Source organism: Leptosomus discolor, chromosome 1, assembly GCF_034619465.1.
Source record: "Leptosomus discolor isolate bLepDis1 chromosome 1, bLepDis1.hap2, whole genome shotgun sequence".
Taxonomy (NCBI): domain Eukaryota; kingdom Metazoa; phylum Chordata; class Aves; order Leptosomiformes; family Leptosomidae; genus Leptosomus; species Leptosomus discolor.
The window spans coordinates 178232668-178249307 of NC_141391.1; the positions used below are offsets into that span (position 1 = coordinate 178232668).

At 36.9% G+C, this 16640-nt stretch overlaps 1 protein-coding gene across 1 annotated transcript in view; it reads right to left on the reverse strand.

Annotated features, from left to right (window-relative positions):
- Positions 1-16640, reverse strand: part of TRHDE (thyrotropin releasing hormone degrading enzyme) — a 215340-nt gene that overhangs the window by 127395 nt on the left and 71305 nt on the right. The window contains exon 4 of the mRNA XM_086471708.1: positions 3726-3880. Coding sequence (XP_086327834.1) covers positions 3726-3880 — 155 coding nt within the window. The remainder of the gene's footprint in view (positions 1-3725; positions 3881-16640) is intronic.

The following is a 16640-nucleotide window of genomic DNA, read 5'->3' on the forward strand; positions in this document are numbered from 1 at the left end:
CCGACAGAGAGAAAACCTGATCTTAAGAACATTTAACTGAAAAGACAAAAAAACACTGGAAATACATTCATATAGATAATGTACTTTTCACAATTTGAAATGTTACAGTAGCATATCACCAGAGGAGTATGGAAGTTATATTTATACTATAATAGATTGATTAAATGATTTCTAGTGACAAACAGACTAAACACAATAGCACAGAGTTGATTTCTTGAATTACAAGAGAAGTGCTGAACAAACATGAAATCAGTAATAGTCATGGTATGCTATGACAATTCAGAGACAGATTCAAAAAAATAAAGGTTGTAAAGTATGTAATACTTCCTCCTGTGATGCAAAAGAATTAATAACATTAATTTATGATGTCACAAAAGACAATTTTTCTTATATGCCTTCGTGAGTTTTCCGGGTTTATTTATTAATGATATAATAAAAGTATTCCTGTAATTGTCCACCTAAAGGAAGAAGTGTTTTATAGGCATTAAAACAGCAATACCAATATGAAAATCTAGAGAACTTGCTTAACTAGTCTTGAATAGTAGCAGAGATAGTTATGAATGTCAGAGACAGAGCAGTCCCAGAGACTGCAATTAATGAATCCAAATTTTCCAGCAGAAAGGTGCTTTTATCTTCCTAGGTGTTACATCTCTGAAAGGAAAACATTAAGTAAAGCACTTCATTTATTTAAGTAATTGTTTATTTATTTATTTATTTGTGTATTAGACTATAGACACCATTTACCTGGAGTGAAGATCATTACTTCTTTTCATTTTGGAAAAGAAAAATTAATTTAAATGTATTGATTACAAAAATTTCTTGTCTTCCTCGGGTATTCAGCTTGACATGCAGAAGGCACTTATTTTACAGACACACTGAAAGGACATTCTTTCCTATATGCTTTCTTTACAGGTTATTAAAAAAACATTGATTTAGAAATTTTTAATTTTCCTTCTGCTTTCACGCCTCTTTAACTCAATCTGTCACACCAAGTTTTGTGCTCAGGTGGGAAAACTATCACAAAAAATCACGGTGCATAAATTCAAATGACTCTTTCTTCAAAGGCGGTAGGTGGGACTGATCTGTGATACGCAAATAAAACTGATTACTACCTTAATAGAATTATTTTAATAAATTATGGTAATTATTTCAAGCTATCAACTTCAGCTGTTAGAAATAAGCGTGTTTTGACCAATATCTCATTTGTGTTTTGGGGCTTGGAGGAGAAGCTTTTATGCCGAAACACTCCTTCCAATTGTTATTTTTTTTAATTAAATACATAAGATGTTCTAAAAGAACACTCAAGCTGAAATATGAAGCACTAGGAACATACAAAATGACTAAACTAAAGCCATCAGGTTCTCATACGGGTCAGTTTGCTACAGGCTCAGATACGCTCTGTAAGTCTTAGCGTCATGGGTTTAAAAACCAGAGGAAATGGGTCAATGATACAATTCTTCGAAAAAAGAGAAAATGTATTTTAGGAAAACATATTTCGGAAGAGTTACACCTTTCTTCTTACCTGAATTTTTTAAAAAATAATAATAAAAAGTAAAACTGGAGCTGTGGATTCTACTTTTGGCTGTGTCAGAAGTGATTTTGGTTAATCTCTGTTATTCTATCTGTAAAAATGAGTGGAGGGCTATTCATGTGCCACCCCAGACTAGCAAGCGAGATGATGCACAGAAAAAAAGGATGAAAAAACCAGTGAATATTAACAATATAAAAATAGCAGAGGCAAGAGATCCTGGACCAAACCTGGTCTCAGTTCAACACATTTTCAGCTAAGTTAGTATTGTTTACAGTTCCTGCTCTATGCTATCCACAGCTAAAATTTCCTTGAGGGTCTTCTGAATATGGTAAGATAAAAGCAGAAAAAAATGGCTAAATACAAACAATATTGTGATGGAGGTTCTAGACAGTGTTTTGTGGCTTGTATTTTTGGATGGTTTCTCATTTTTGGATGGTTTCTCCCTTTAAACCCTATTAGCAGATGAACAATACATATTCTCTGTGACTCAATTCTGCATCTAAAAAGTAGAAATATTTCTTCCACCTGAATATTGTCTATTTATTCAGTGAAGCAGCTGAGCAAGGACCTGTATCTCCATGATACTAAAACAGAAACCGCAGCAACTCAAAGGAAGATATTTTTAATTAAGCGAACAGCACTGGAAGTAATATCAACACAGACACCAAGTAAACCTTCTCATTCGCAATTTTAAGGTCTCCATGGCTGCACTGCTACCCTAAAATAAATTCAAATATAGTTTTCACTTACTTTATGATCCTCTGATATTCCCAGAACAATGTAAAAAGGCTTTGGTTTCAATGAGAATCAAATAAACAAATTTGGCAACTTACTGATGTGATAATGGCCGACATCGGAAGTACAAATTGTTTTGGAAGCAGAGGAAATTATTAAAGCAGTGCAAAGAAAAACTGGATGTAATGGAATGACTTCAGAAAACGGAAGACTTAAGCTGAACACTAGGAAAAAGTTATTGACCATCAGATTTAATCAAAAGATTTTAAAGGAAGCGGCATAACCCTGTAATCAGGAGCACCAAACATGGCACTACAAAACACACTACAAATCACACAGAAGAATCTAATACTAACAGGAGCTGGGATCTGATGACCTAATATGTGTTTTCCACACCTGATTCCTAATGCACAGGAACAGTGTGCTGAACAGTGTGCTACTGCACAATAGAGAGCATATAAAAAAATCAGATGATCATACTGAGAACAAACTAGCAATAACTTTGAATAAAAATTTCATGTTGTAGTGGAGGACTTCATATTCATCGACAGATTTAATGTGAAACATGAATATGAACCAAATTATTATTTCCAGGTTCATCTACCAGAACTCCATTAGAAAGGCTCCCTTTTATATGGCGCTTTTTATTTGCAGAAAGTGTTAAGAATTTGCATTGCCTTTTGAAGAATACTGTGTAAAGTCACAGATGTAAGCCATGCTGATTACACAGTAGGATTTCACTCATTTTAACCTGAAGCCTATGATTATGCTCTTATGAGAGCAAGAAAGGGTTCCCTGCCCCTGTAGCAAATTTCTTCAATAACATTTGCATTCAACTCAATATTACTAAACACTCATAATGTGTTTAGTTTGAGATAAGAAGATGGAAGAAATGTAAAATGAATTGTATTATGGGTATATTACAAAGTTTTCTTATTGATACAAAAGTTTTTGTACACATAAAGACTCAATTATCCACCACTAGTGAACAGAGGGTTAATACCAAATTTTTTAAAAATGAAAAGAAAAACAAAATGGAAGTATGTGTATATGTGACGGAAGAAGATGACTGCCAAACTGATTTCAGCCAAAACATTTTTTGTCATGAACATGAAACTCAGCATGAATCTGCTACAGTTCTGCAAAGAAATCATTTTCTACAATTATCAACATGTTTAGCCTACACACCAACAACACACTCACATACAAATACACAGAATATAATCATACAGAAAATAGGGAAGTTGTTCATTGCTACTAATTTTCTCTTCTATCTCCATTTTGAGTCTTCCCAGTTTCTGCATTGTAGTGAAGTGTCTTACAGATCTCCGTATTAATTGGACCCCAGTTACAATAAAAATTGCAACTATCTATGCAAACAACACAAATTCATTTTCAGTTTTGAAAAGGAATGCATGGTTTCTGACATTAGTATCAAATATCCGAACACCTTTAATACCTGATGACATAGCTCATGTACAATGACCATGGTGACATCCAGTAAGTAGGATATAGAAGAAATGCTCGGATCTAGCAGTATCCTTTGCTCCACAAAAACACTCAGTCCCCAGTTCTCCATAGCAGCATATGGATGCTTAGGCACAGCTAACAAATCTAGAAATAGAAAAAAATACACGTTAACTCCTTGTGGGAGCTACTATGCTGAAGAACTGTTGTAAGTAAGGCTATAATGATCATTAAAAGCATTTTAAATAACACATATATAAAAAACAAAACTTCATTTCAACTCTCTAGTAATGTTATTTGGGAAGCATTAATAAAATATTCTCTTTTTTATCTTACGCCACTATCTGTTCACACATGATTACCATGTTATTGCTGTAACACAGTACTTAGTATTTCTAATTGAAGTTTTCTATAGAGAATCCAGCTTATTTACTGTAACACACTGTATTTATTTACTGTAACAAACTCATGTTACAAACTTCTCATGTTTACTATACCATATCAATGTAGTAACACAGACTTCTACCACAAGTATTTTTTATCTTTTCATTAAAGCAACTCCTTTATGAGCACCTTAAACATCAAACCGTATGTAAGGACAGACATTAAGGGGAGCACTGAAGAAACACTGTTTCATAAGAACCAGAAAGATGGCAAACTGTTCAGAACCACCCATTCCTACAAAACAAGCCATCATTCAGCGTGCGCTATTGCTAGCACGCATCCTCTGAGAACAGGACTGCCGACAGCCACCTCTCAGCCCTACAGGCTGGAACAATGGTGCCGTACGCAACTTCAGGAGCACTGCTTCGGTTTTGTATTCAGAAAGTGACAAAACATGAGGAAGAAGGTGGGAAGGTACTTCCTCAGGTTAAGAAAAGGCAGTGGGGAATTTCTCTCGGTGGCAGGAGGTTGAACAAGACAATACTACAACGTCTATACATGCATTACAAAAATCTTACTGTAGAAGAATGAGAAGTAACTAAAATTGACTATCAGTCTGGAAACAAATCTAAAATTAAAGTAAATTGACATGGGGAATAAATCAATACACAATGCCGCTTCATGGCAAAAACATCTGACAGAGCCCTGAAAGAGTATACAAGAAGCCCAGTGCAACCTGTGTGCAAATCAGCCAGAATTCTGGAAGCTACACTGTCACATCAGCATGGTGCTCCCTCCAGTCAAACTAATTAGCCTGGCTTCTTAATTAATTAGCCTGGCTGACACACTCCTCTCATTTGGCTGTATTACTTCTGATTCCAAAGCGAGTTCATTCACAGTTAACACAAGTATATCTAGGTGGTACTTCACTAGGTGGGAAGAGAGGTCTCTGGGCTGACTTCCTAACCTGAAGAAGAAAAAGTCTGACCTGCTTATTCTAAATAATACTCTAAATTCTATCACAGCACTGACACATCTCCTAAGCCTGTCTAGTTTTGCTTGCTGATACGTGTAGTGGAATTGGCTTGGAGAAAAACCTGACAGCAGGAGCTCTACTTCAGGATTCCCAGGAAGTTGCCACTGAAATATCAGGAATGGAGAACTTGGATACATTCCAGCACTCCCCAAAAGGGCCTGCTGAAGAAGCGTAAAAATACCAGCCTTCTAGTGGAAGTACAGATAGAGTCTAGCAGCTACTTCCAAATACAAGTAAACTGAAAATATCCAAATTGCAAACATATTACAAATGGTAAAGAATAAATATTTTATATAAAGGCAGACACTAGAACAAGAGCCTAATTAAAGAAAATAAAGCAAAAATTCAAAACATAGTGTTCGAGATTAGACATGCGAGTAAATTCAAAATTACATGCTTTCCTTTTCTTCTTCAGTTGAAGCTAAATCTGTACTAATTTTTTAGAATAACTGCAATTTGTTATACGTGACATGCAAAAAGAAAAATTCCTGTCTACTCTACACGGACACAAAGGCTACTGGGTGAAATCAGTGAAGTTAATGGCAAAGCTTAACATTAAACAGGGATCTCTCTCATTCTCAACTCTGTCAAGAAAGCTGTAACTTCTCCTAGAGGAATTAAACTTTCCTCCAAAAGGCATCTTCAGAAGAAGAATACAGAGAGACTCTTTTCTTATTTACACCAATTAAGTTTTCAGCAATTCCCCTCAAATAAGCAAAGTGACACCAAAATAGAACTAGCATGAAAGTAAAACCAGTTCCCTAGCTTTAACTGATCCTTTTGTTTCCTTTCTCTCCTTCAGGTTCATTTGTAGTTTTTGATCTTTCTTGCCTGTCATAATGGACAGATTCTGTCAGTGTTAGCCAGCAACAAACTGGAATAACTCTGTGGAACTGGGAAACTAGGGTGAGGTCTCATACTAAACACTTTTAAAGGCTAATTATAGACTGTCTTTCACTATTCGTGTCGTTGGTATCAGTCTGCTGGTTCAGATCGATATTTTATAATAGCACTGACATACCAATAAAACCTTCCAATCTGACAGACAGCTAACTGCCTTGCAGGTAGACAACCGCAGAGGGATATTCTAAATCACTTTCATCCAACACAGTCCCATTGCTCTGCAAGCCTGGAAACTCCTCTCATGCATCAGCTAATGCTTGAAGGGCTTTTCTGAACAGACAAAACAAAATGTAATAGATAACCCTGTGGGTTTCCAGAATGCTAATCCTTGCAGGTGACATGAGCCTACCAATAATGCTGAATGAATTAAGAAGTGTACTATAAAATATGAACACATTCCTACCTTTTCCTAGTGCAGGGTCTGAGGCTCTGCACTTTAAGGCCAAAGAAGAGAATTTCTTCATCTCCAGTAACTGACAGAATGCACTCTGAACATTATCACAAAATGAGAAATCTTTTGCTTCTCATTGTCCATGTCTAAATTCTGAATGTCCAAGTCTCGGTGTTAATTTAGAAATTAAATTCTGCAGTGGTTGGTCTTGATTGCTCCAGATTATTTCTACTACCTTTAAATAAAATTCCAAACACGTCCTGTGGTAAAAGATACAATAATCTATATCCTTCTCTAGGGAGTCATAAACATTTGATTTAGAAGAACAATGTTTGGTGTTGAAGTCTCAACATAAGAATTTGTATTTCCCTCTGTTTATCACACCATTAGAGCACTGAGGAAGCTATCTTGTGCTCCTGGAGGTGATATCTGTTACGGTTTTAGTGTAATTTTTAAGGAGCAAGGTACAAAAGGAGGGATGATGATGCACATGTTGATAGAAATATCATTCACACATATTACTGCTCAAAAGTGTTCTGCACTAACTGCAAAACCTGAACTACTGAATACATAACAGCTTGTCTGCATGCTGCATCCAGTTACTCTGCACACTACTTAATTAAATTCTTTGTAAAGCACTTGCGAATGTTTGATTATGTGGATATTGCTGGGGAAATAGAAATGCACGTTATTGCTTGCAGAGAATAATATCCTCATACATCATAAAACTGTTACTTGAGATTTCCTGATACAGCAGCGCAGAGTCCTTCATACTGCTGGAATAATAGAGGGTTTCCACCTCTTGGCCTTCACAGAGACTAAATTCATGACCAAGAAGTAAAAACTGTACAGCTAAAATAAAATCACCAGAAAAGCCATCAGGACAAAAACGCATTGGAACCTCACACTAACATACTGTATCGGTACAGTTATTTGAATATAAGGATAGCATTTGGATATTTTTTAAATCTATTTCTGTGTGAATCTCATGAAAAACATTTCAAGTTACAAAAACTGTACAACAGCTTCTTTTATTTCCAAACACTTAATTAAGGCACCATAACTATATGAGCTTACATCAAAATATAATTGTCTGACAGTATTAGCAAGTATCACCATAATGCAAAATAGAAATTAGCAATTTAACACCTCAGTTGGTCACAAAGCAAATCAACATTCGATGTTTTTTTATCTACGAACTTAGTATCTGTGCAATTTGAACAAATGATCATGTTTCTCCTTTTCCCCCACTCAGTTACAGCATTTTCTAGGCACCCTTAAAAACCATTACATTCCCCAAACCACGTAATGGGGAACATCAGTCTTGCTTTAAATGAGAGCAGGGTTAGAACTGAATAGAATTAAATGCAAAAAAAGATCCACCTCTCATGCAGAGTACCCTGAATTTGGGGATCCCTTCCCCCCTCCTTTATCATCCTACTCTTTTACAAACATCAAAGCACCTAACCACCTCGATTAAACGGGGATACTGGTATAATAGACACATGTCCTTACTATACATAAAAACATGAGCATGTGTATAAACACAGAAAGACAGACATCCGCACGCATGAACACATTTACTAATCTTATGTACTGCAGTTTTATTTGGTTTAGTTGCTGGCTGAAATGTAACCGAGGGCAAGATCCTAGATCCTGCAGAACATATGACGGTATTAAATTTCTAATACTAAAATATACAGCACCTACTGGGGGGGGGGGGGGGGGTGGGAAGTAACTAAGTAAACGTGTGAACAATTTCTGCTAATTTTCTGTTACCATACATGGTAGTCTACCAAGTAAATCTGACAGCCCTGAAACATAAGAATTTTCTGTCAAGCATCTTTACACGCACGTTTTCCTTAATAAAAGGGTACACAGAGAACTCAACGTTTTTCCCCTATAATCCTTATTTTTATTACAAAAATGATGCAATAAAAAGAATTTGAATTTACCTACATGCCTTCCACAATTTTATTTTCATTAATTTCTTCAAAGAGGCTTTCTTCAAGATTTCAGGTGTAGATTTCTTGCTACCAGGTATTCCACTTTTTTGACAATTTCAACAAATTAAGAGAAACCATGGACTAGATGGACCAGTTTATTTTAATTTTAAAAAACGAAAATCCAAAGTATGGTTTTGCCCTTTCTTAATGCTGCATAATACAATCAATAGCGTTACTAAATCTCTCTAAAGGCCTTCTGCAATTTACCAAATGTATGTTGTTGTACAAAAACCTCCTATTTATTAAAAGGGTTTATATTTCTGCCACTCAGATTCCTTAATCAGAGCTTTTTCTTTTACCAAGAATAACAGGACGATGCTTTTCTGTAACAGAATGCCATTTAATGATTTATGCATGTTTTAAGGAACAAGCGAACTAGAAAAAGTGACAGCTCTGGTTAAAAACCATTGTCAAACAGTAGTTATTGTAAGAAATATCCTAATTTTCTACTGATAAAGAACTACTGACAACAGTACTTATAAGAAAGATCTAAAATGGCTACTGAAAAAACTTTCTTTTCTGCACTGTTTGCTTAGCATATGACAGAGAATTTTGTGCTGGAAAACCAAGTTTTCCTTGTATACGCTTTCACCCTCTTAAAAATTTATTTGGGGGGGGGAAATACCAAAAAACTCAGACATCCCAGCGCTTGGTGCAAGCTCTCTGAAGCCAACAGGAAGGTCTCCAACTGACTGCAATAGCAGAACAAAACACAACTAATGGATTTGAATGTTCACCTTGAGACACTTTGAGATGCCTGATTTTCAGAAAACACCAAGTGCATGTTTCCTGAAAACTAAACCACTGCAGTATCTTGCTTTTGGCACTCAGGATCTAAGTATTCTAAATTAGCTGTCTTTTAACCATTACTTTAATTTAAACTAAAACTTAACAGTATTTTTCTATCTTTTCTCACTACTTGCCAAGTGTTCAAACACACAGAAGTCGCAAACAACCTGAATGACAGCCCCACAGGAAGCCTTTGACTAATATTTCTGTTTACCCAAACGCTTATTACGGCACCCATCCGTTTTTATCTCTGGGACTACATCACCAATATCCTTCTGTAAGCATGACACTTACCAACCCACACGGACATTAGCCTGCAGAGTTAATACAAAGGTCTAAAACTGTTTGCCATTATTTCAGTCAAATCAAATGGCTTGTTGCAGACCCTGAGGAGAAATCACTGACACACAGCAGTTTATTGCTGGGTTTTTTATTGCTTCTTATTGCCGTACAAAGTATTACTTAACATTAACTGACATAAACAATGGATGGATTTCCAGAGTGTTTGATACGAATAGCAGATGTTTAATGCAATGTGAATACTAAAGGACCCAAGAGGGAAAAAACTGTGGGAGAGAAAGCTGAGGAGGGTAAGGGGGGAGAATACGCAGAAATATAGAAAGAAAAACTTTGCTATTTTTACAAGCATCTGAGCCTTGACACCGTGTGATGGCTAGTTTACAGTTTAAGAAAATAAAATAGAAACCCATTGATTTTATTTGACATGCACATTATTAAATTGCTTTCAATTTTCATAACCCAAATCTATAGATCATTGCTTTGTTATTTCAAAGTATATCAAATGATTCAATGTTAAAATGAAAGATGAATGCAATCGCCTGGTGGGGCTGAATTATGTATCATCTTGGTTGTATCGATCTCTATATGAACAATGCCTTTCTTTTAAGTAATACCTAGACAGATCATTATGAATTGCTGCACAGTAACAAACAAGGAAAAAAAAATCTTTCACAAATATAAACCTTTTTTCACAGCCTTCAGTCTAATGTGAGTATTCTAAACTCTTCTTAGACATATCAGAACAAAGAGTTACACAGAACAAACCAAGACACAGACTGAAATCAACTCAGATTTCTGTTACTCCAAGTTACAGGGCTAGTACTGTATGTACATCCCTAACAGTACATACACAACAGACAAACAGAGAAAATACATTCCAAATCTCAACACCGAAAGATCTGGAGAGAGGAAAAAACAAGACAGACTTTTGTTGCCTTCATAAATACTGTTTCTAACGTAAATACTAAGAGCATTGACATGATGGAAAATTGCCAACAGCCATTTTCCTACCACCACAGTTAATAGAGCATGAGGATTCTACAGCTAAAAACAACACGCCACTGATTACCGAGCACTTCCAGTATGAATACTGCCATAAATAAAATGATCAAGTGCCACTGCCATATTCCTTCACTTCACTGCAAAACCAAGGTGCGGGTACACAGAAAACTCCAGAAATCCATACTGCTTAAGAATTCTAACAATGAGGTAAAATAAATCTTTTCATCTGGCATACATACAACTGATTTGCATCACAGGAATAAAGAAATGAATATTTCCATTAGTACAACACTCTATATACCCAGATTTACCTCTCTTATGCCTGCTTTAAAGTGAGATCATATTCAAAGGTGATGAGCACAGTTTAGCACTTAAAGTAGAAATAGGAATTTTGGGGAGACAGGTAGGTATTTTGCATTATCAGTATCTCAAAAATATGTATCACACTATTCCACCTGGAGATAAAATTACAATATAGCTAATCACATGCACTACATCTGAAGTCAATGGTTTTGTGTAGACTGCATCTATTATTTATCTTCTCCTTTCCTCTAGACTAAGATGAAGAAATACAAATGGACTGTCCTGGAGAGTGCCTGAGATACTGTTTTTAGGCCTTGCTGTTTATCCTAAGCCCTAAAATAAAGTTTATCTTACATTCTTACGCAAATCTTTAGAAAATATTAGATCGGGATAAATTTTTACTCTCTTAATAATAAAAAACCAGTAATTTATTCATCAGTTTATTTAATACAACAATAATTAATAACTTCCTGTGACATATCACCAAAAAAAAAAAAATCATCCAGAATTCTAGAGAAACACAAATAACACAGGACTCATTCTGTTCTCATGCAAGTCCACACTCTCTCCTCCCCACTCATGCCCAAGGATGTAAGCACTTAAACTAAGTCTTGTCACAGAATCTACATTCGCCCTTACAAGAGGCTGACTGGAACATCTCAATGGACCAGTGGAACAAAAATGTGAAAGTCAAAGCTGATCTTCTTGGTGTATTTAGATATCCTGGAGAGATTTAACCCAGTGAACTGACGACTCCGTTCTGTTCCAGCTCAGCATGGGCACGGGCTGCCAGTAAAGTGCTGTGCAGTTACCCATCACAGGTGAGAAATCACAGTTAAAAAGCAGGTGTGCAAGACTGTGACAGAAAAAAAATCACCCTTCTCTACACAGTTACTCCAGATTTCCCACAGTAAAATGCAGCACCAGAACCTGAACCTCTAAGAAGCTTCGCTTCCCAGGCACAGTAAGGCTGAGCAACGAGCTCCGCTCAGCTCACATCCTCGTATGCAGAGGCAGGCAGTAATATGTCTCTGAATAAAGAGGATCTTTTTTAAGCATCTTGGCCCCAGAGTTATTCCTGAACCCCACATGGTTATCAGCAGGGGTGGGGGAAGGAATTAAAATAAATAAGCAGAATGGAAAAGTAGAGTAGCTGAACCTCCACCAGAGCTGAAAATCTGTCTGAGCACGGAAAACAATGGGAAGAGATGGAAATGCTTCGGTCTGCACCTGGAAGCAATAGTTACTAGTGAAGAGAAAGATAATAATTAGAAAGTATCCTTATTTTTGACAGTTGTGGTTTCAGGTATACTTGAAGTGTTTAATAGTTTCAATTAACTCAGACTACAACCCCAACTTGAAAATGCGTTACAAAACCAGAAGACTACTGCAAACCATATGAAAATAAAACTCTAGAAAGAAATGTTTTTAATTTGAAATTACAAAAGAAAAGTGACACACTAGAGAGAGGCTGGTGACCCATATAAACTTAACTACTGAAGTTTGGCAAGGAGCTAACGAGCTGAGAATAGAAGAGGTTGTGACAGACCTGGGACAAATACTTCAACAACAGACTACCAAAAGACTCAGAAAGAAGGAGAAGCAAAGCCTGACAAACAACAGGAGTCATCCAGTTCAGAAAAATGTTTATAGAGATCAGACAGATCTCTGACACAGTGAGTAAGACTGATAATCCAACATCCCACCAGAAAAGAAGCCCCCGACAGAAAATCACGCAGAGCTCAGAGAACATGCGGAGCTGCACACACAATGATAGCCTGGACAAGCGACAGTCCTTTTTAGTGTGGGGGAAGAAATACTGGAAAGGTGATGGATTAAATCTCTCCCCTCCACTGATGGAGTGACTATATTGACAGAGGACAATGACAGCAACATCAACTTCTATTTAGTATTTCCTGGGTACTTTTATGATACACAAATGCTCTAGGGTATGGTATTGCTATACTTTTGTATAAAATACGCCTTGTTAGTTCCCTTAAATCACATTCAAGCCAAACTAAGGTCTAAAAATCGGTAACGAATTTTACCAGTAACTTCCAAAACAGACAATGCTGTAACGAATGCTTACAAAAGTTACCAACAAATAGACAAAATCTACGCTTAACATATTTACACTGATCCATACTTACATCCATACTGAGCCAGCACTGACAAGCGGGCAAGCACGGCTCCAGTCCTTTTGCATACCTTATGTTCAGTGTTTTCCCTACCATCAAAAAATTATTCAGAAGTTCTGGTCTGAGAATTCATCTGAAAGAGATTAACTTCTCACAGAGCACTTTTGTGGTGCACTCCTCCACTCCCTCTTAGATCTTCATATTCCTGCACGTCCCTTGGTTAAACTACAACAGGCTTTTAGCAATCTCACCTTGGGATCTAAACAGACTTAATCTTTCATCCTGACTCATTGTTTCCCCCATTTTTGGGACACAGTCTGTCCATTTTTCTTAATAGTGCTTGTTCACTTCCTTAGATATGCAAATATCTGTTTGTTAGACTAGAAATTATCTTCCATACTAAACTGGCTGGTAAGCAGCTTCTTACTTCAATGACTTCAATGAGGGGATAAAAACATTTCCCCCTCCCTTTGGTAATTCATTTGCATTTTTCAGTGTGTAATGTGACCTCCACTGGAGTTTACATTCTCTATCAATCTTTACCTGCGTTATACAAAGATCTAAGTAAAATAAGATGTATGCAGCTCATTACTGACTGCTGAGACCAGTAATGCTAACACACCAGTAATGGAACACTTTGGGATAGCAGTGGGCTTGCAGCAACTGAACCCCGTTGCAGCCTCACTGGTCTCAAAGCCAGAGGGCAGGGTAAGACAACTGCAGGATATAACAAGTAAGACAAACATAAAGGAGGTATGTCTTCCCTTGCTTTTGCACAAGCAAAAACCCATCTAAAATTGGAACTTTTTTGAATCGTCTAGAAGGGGAGATAACTTTGAGAGACCATTGATGTCAAATATTCCTGCTAGATGAATATGCAAAATTCTGGCAGATGCCATTTGAAAAGGTTATGCATTCATCTTATGATGGCACAGACAGTGTGTCAAGTTTTACACAGTAACACTTCATATGGGAAAAACCAGGAAGAGAGAAAGGCAAGAGGCTTTGGACAACTTCAGAAAGATCTAAAAAACGCAAAGCTAAAACCAAACATACCAAAAAAAAGCATGAAGAGCATACAACGGAAGTACTGTACTGGAAGTACAGAGTGCTGTTCATGCAAAAAGATGCAGAGGCAAACCAACATTATCATCATGTCTAGCCAACAGAAGAAATACTGAGACTCCTTGGAATAACGGATTAGATTAGGCAACCAAACTTGTGCCAAATGTAGGGTTTTTTAATCAGCAACTACTGTAAGCACCACTGAGAAATACCGTTTACAGACATCAATAAAATCCATGAAAAGGCAAAAAGAACTGAAAGAGTTCAAAAGAGATCTCCCTGTTCAGAAACAGTATGACAGGAAACATGAAACTAAATTCTTCAAGTACCTTTAACGTGGCATCAGTGCAGTGCTCTAACAGAATCACAGAATGGTTGAGATCGAAAGGGACCTCTGGAGGTCATCTTGTCCAACTGCCCTGCTCAAGAAGGGCCATCAAGAGCCAGTTGCCCAGGACTGTGTCATCTGAATGTCCCTGTTACGTTATTACCATATTTTAGCTGAAGAAGAAAAACCAGACAGTGGGAATTTTAGCTGTAAATGGTTCTCCTTCCCAGACAAAATTATTACAGGTAGGACAGTCTAAGTCCATTTTCTGGTCAGAACACAAAGTTCTAGACACAGCTGTACAGACAGGCCATCCTGAATTTTACGTGATGCACAAAACAGATACTTCCACATTTAAACCTACAGGCAGGATTCTGCTTCTGAGGCATTTTTTGGTGAATGAATGGTGCAGGCTATGTGCCTCTCAGCTGCTGACTACGGGTAGAGCCCAGGTCTCTCTCCTTCAATCTGCTCTACACTCTTCACCAACCTTATTTTCCTAGGGCTGAGACCTGACCCACAGGAACTCCAGCCCACACTAGAGACTTCAGTGCAAGCTGTGACTGTAGTCTGTGGGTATGGTCCTCCTCTCTTGACATCCCTCTTCTAGCACAGCCCCCCAACCCAGCATTCCCATTTGGGGAACTGACTCCAAGCATGTGAAGACAGTATTGGTCAGATCTTGACAAAGAAACAGGCTTGTAAGGAGGTCAAGCCAGGCAGGATAATAAAGACCGAAGTGTAAAACTATTATAAAAAATAAAGCAACAGCATCAACATCTAATAATTTGTAACCTACATTTGGACTTGCAATACAACCATTCTGTTGATGTATCGCCTATTGCTACTATCTATTAGGTATGAAACCAATTTCTTCAGTCAGTGTGTCCTTTTTGACCTCTGAACTAATGTATCTCATCCCTTCAAATTTAGTTCTCCAACATAAGTTGAAAAAAAGAGAGTCAGCTTTTCTGGTTTTTCAAACTCCATGTTGAACAAGTCATGGAACTAAACTAAATGGAATAAATCAACATAAACAAAACTTTATTCTTTCAATGGCACAAGAAGCTGTAACTACACAAAACTGATATAACACTTCAACACTCTTTTTTTGTGGGGTTTAGCAAATTACTTTTCCAAATTTAGAAGTTTGTCATTCTTTAAGACCTCAGCAGAGCAGTAAACTGATTAAATTAGCACAATTAGCACATAGAACATAGATCACTCAGGCACCCCAAAACACACTACACAGCTAACACTCCAAATTCAAAAGAGAATATTTTATGTTTAAAAGCTCTCTTAAAGTTTGAAAAATCTGATTTAAATTACATTTTAAATAACAGCATTTTGTATATTTTTACTAACATACTTGCTGTAATCTACCCTTCTGTTAGCATGCACATATTACTCAATGATACTCTGGAGTAAACATGGAACTCTTGTTATGTCCAAATGTCCATTTTTTTCTATACTCAACAACCATAAGAACTGCAGACAAACAAAAAAGTTATTCCTACTTCTCCAGATATTTTGCGTTTTGCAAATTCCAGAGTGATGACCAAACAGCTAAGAAGGTAGCTTGGAACACAGAAAAGAACTAGCTTGAGCTAAAAGATGACTGGATTACTTCCACAGAAACAAAGATTCAGTGCTGACGGACCTGAAAGATCCTGCCTCAGAGTACCAAAGTGGAGTGGGAAAAGCTGAAAAGTATTGCCAGAAGGCTTGAGAGACACTGTTGAAACAGATTAGAAACACAGCTGACAAACTGAGAAACAAGTCAAAGAAATGAAAAATCTGTCTGAGACAGCCAGTAAGTAAGGGCCTAGAAGTTGAGGAAATATTGCCAAAGAGACTATGAATACAAAAAGGAGAAACTTTTTGAGGGGATGAAGAAAAGAGGGAGCAAATGAATGCAGAAAGAGAATACAGGCTTAATCCTGAGTACATGATTCAATTACACTTATTTGAACACACCTTGCTCAGACACATTTGCAATTCCTCAGACACATTCTAATAATGTTTTGCATATCTTCAAGACATAGAACAAGAGGAAACAAAAAACTGTGGAAAAGCCCATCTTTTCCACTGCTCAAGTATAAAGAGTTGAAAGAGCTGAAGGTTCGTGAGGTCTTGAAATAGCTCACTTCAGCAACTGTTAGGTTATTATTTAGAGATGTCAACACTATAGATGTTCATGCACTCCACCTTTCTGAAGGACTTTACATAGCCAGAAGGACTGCAAAGTTCTCAGGAACTCTG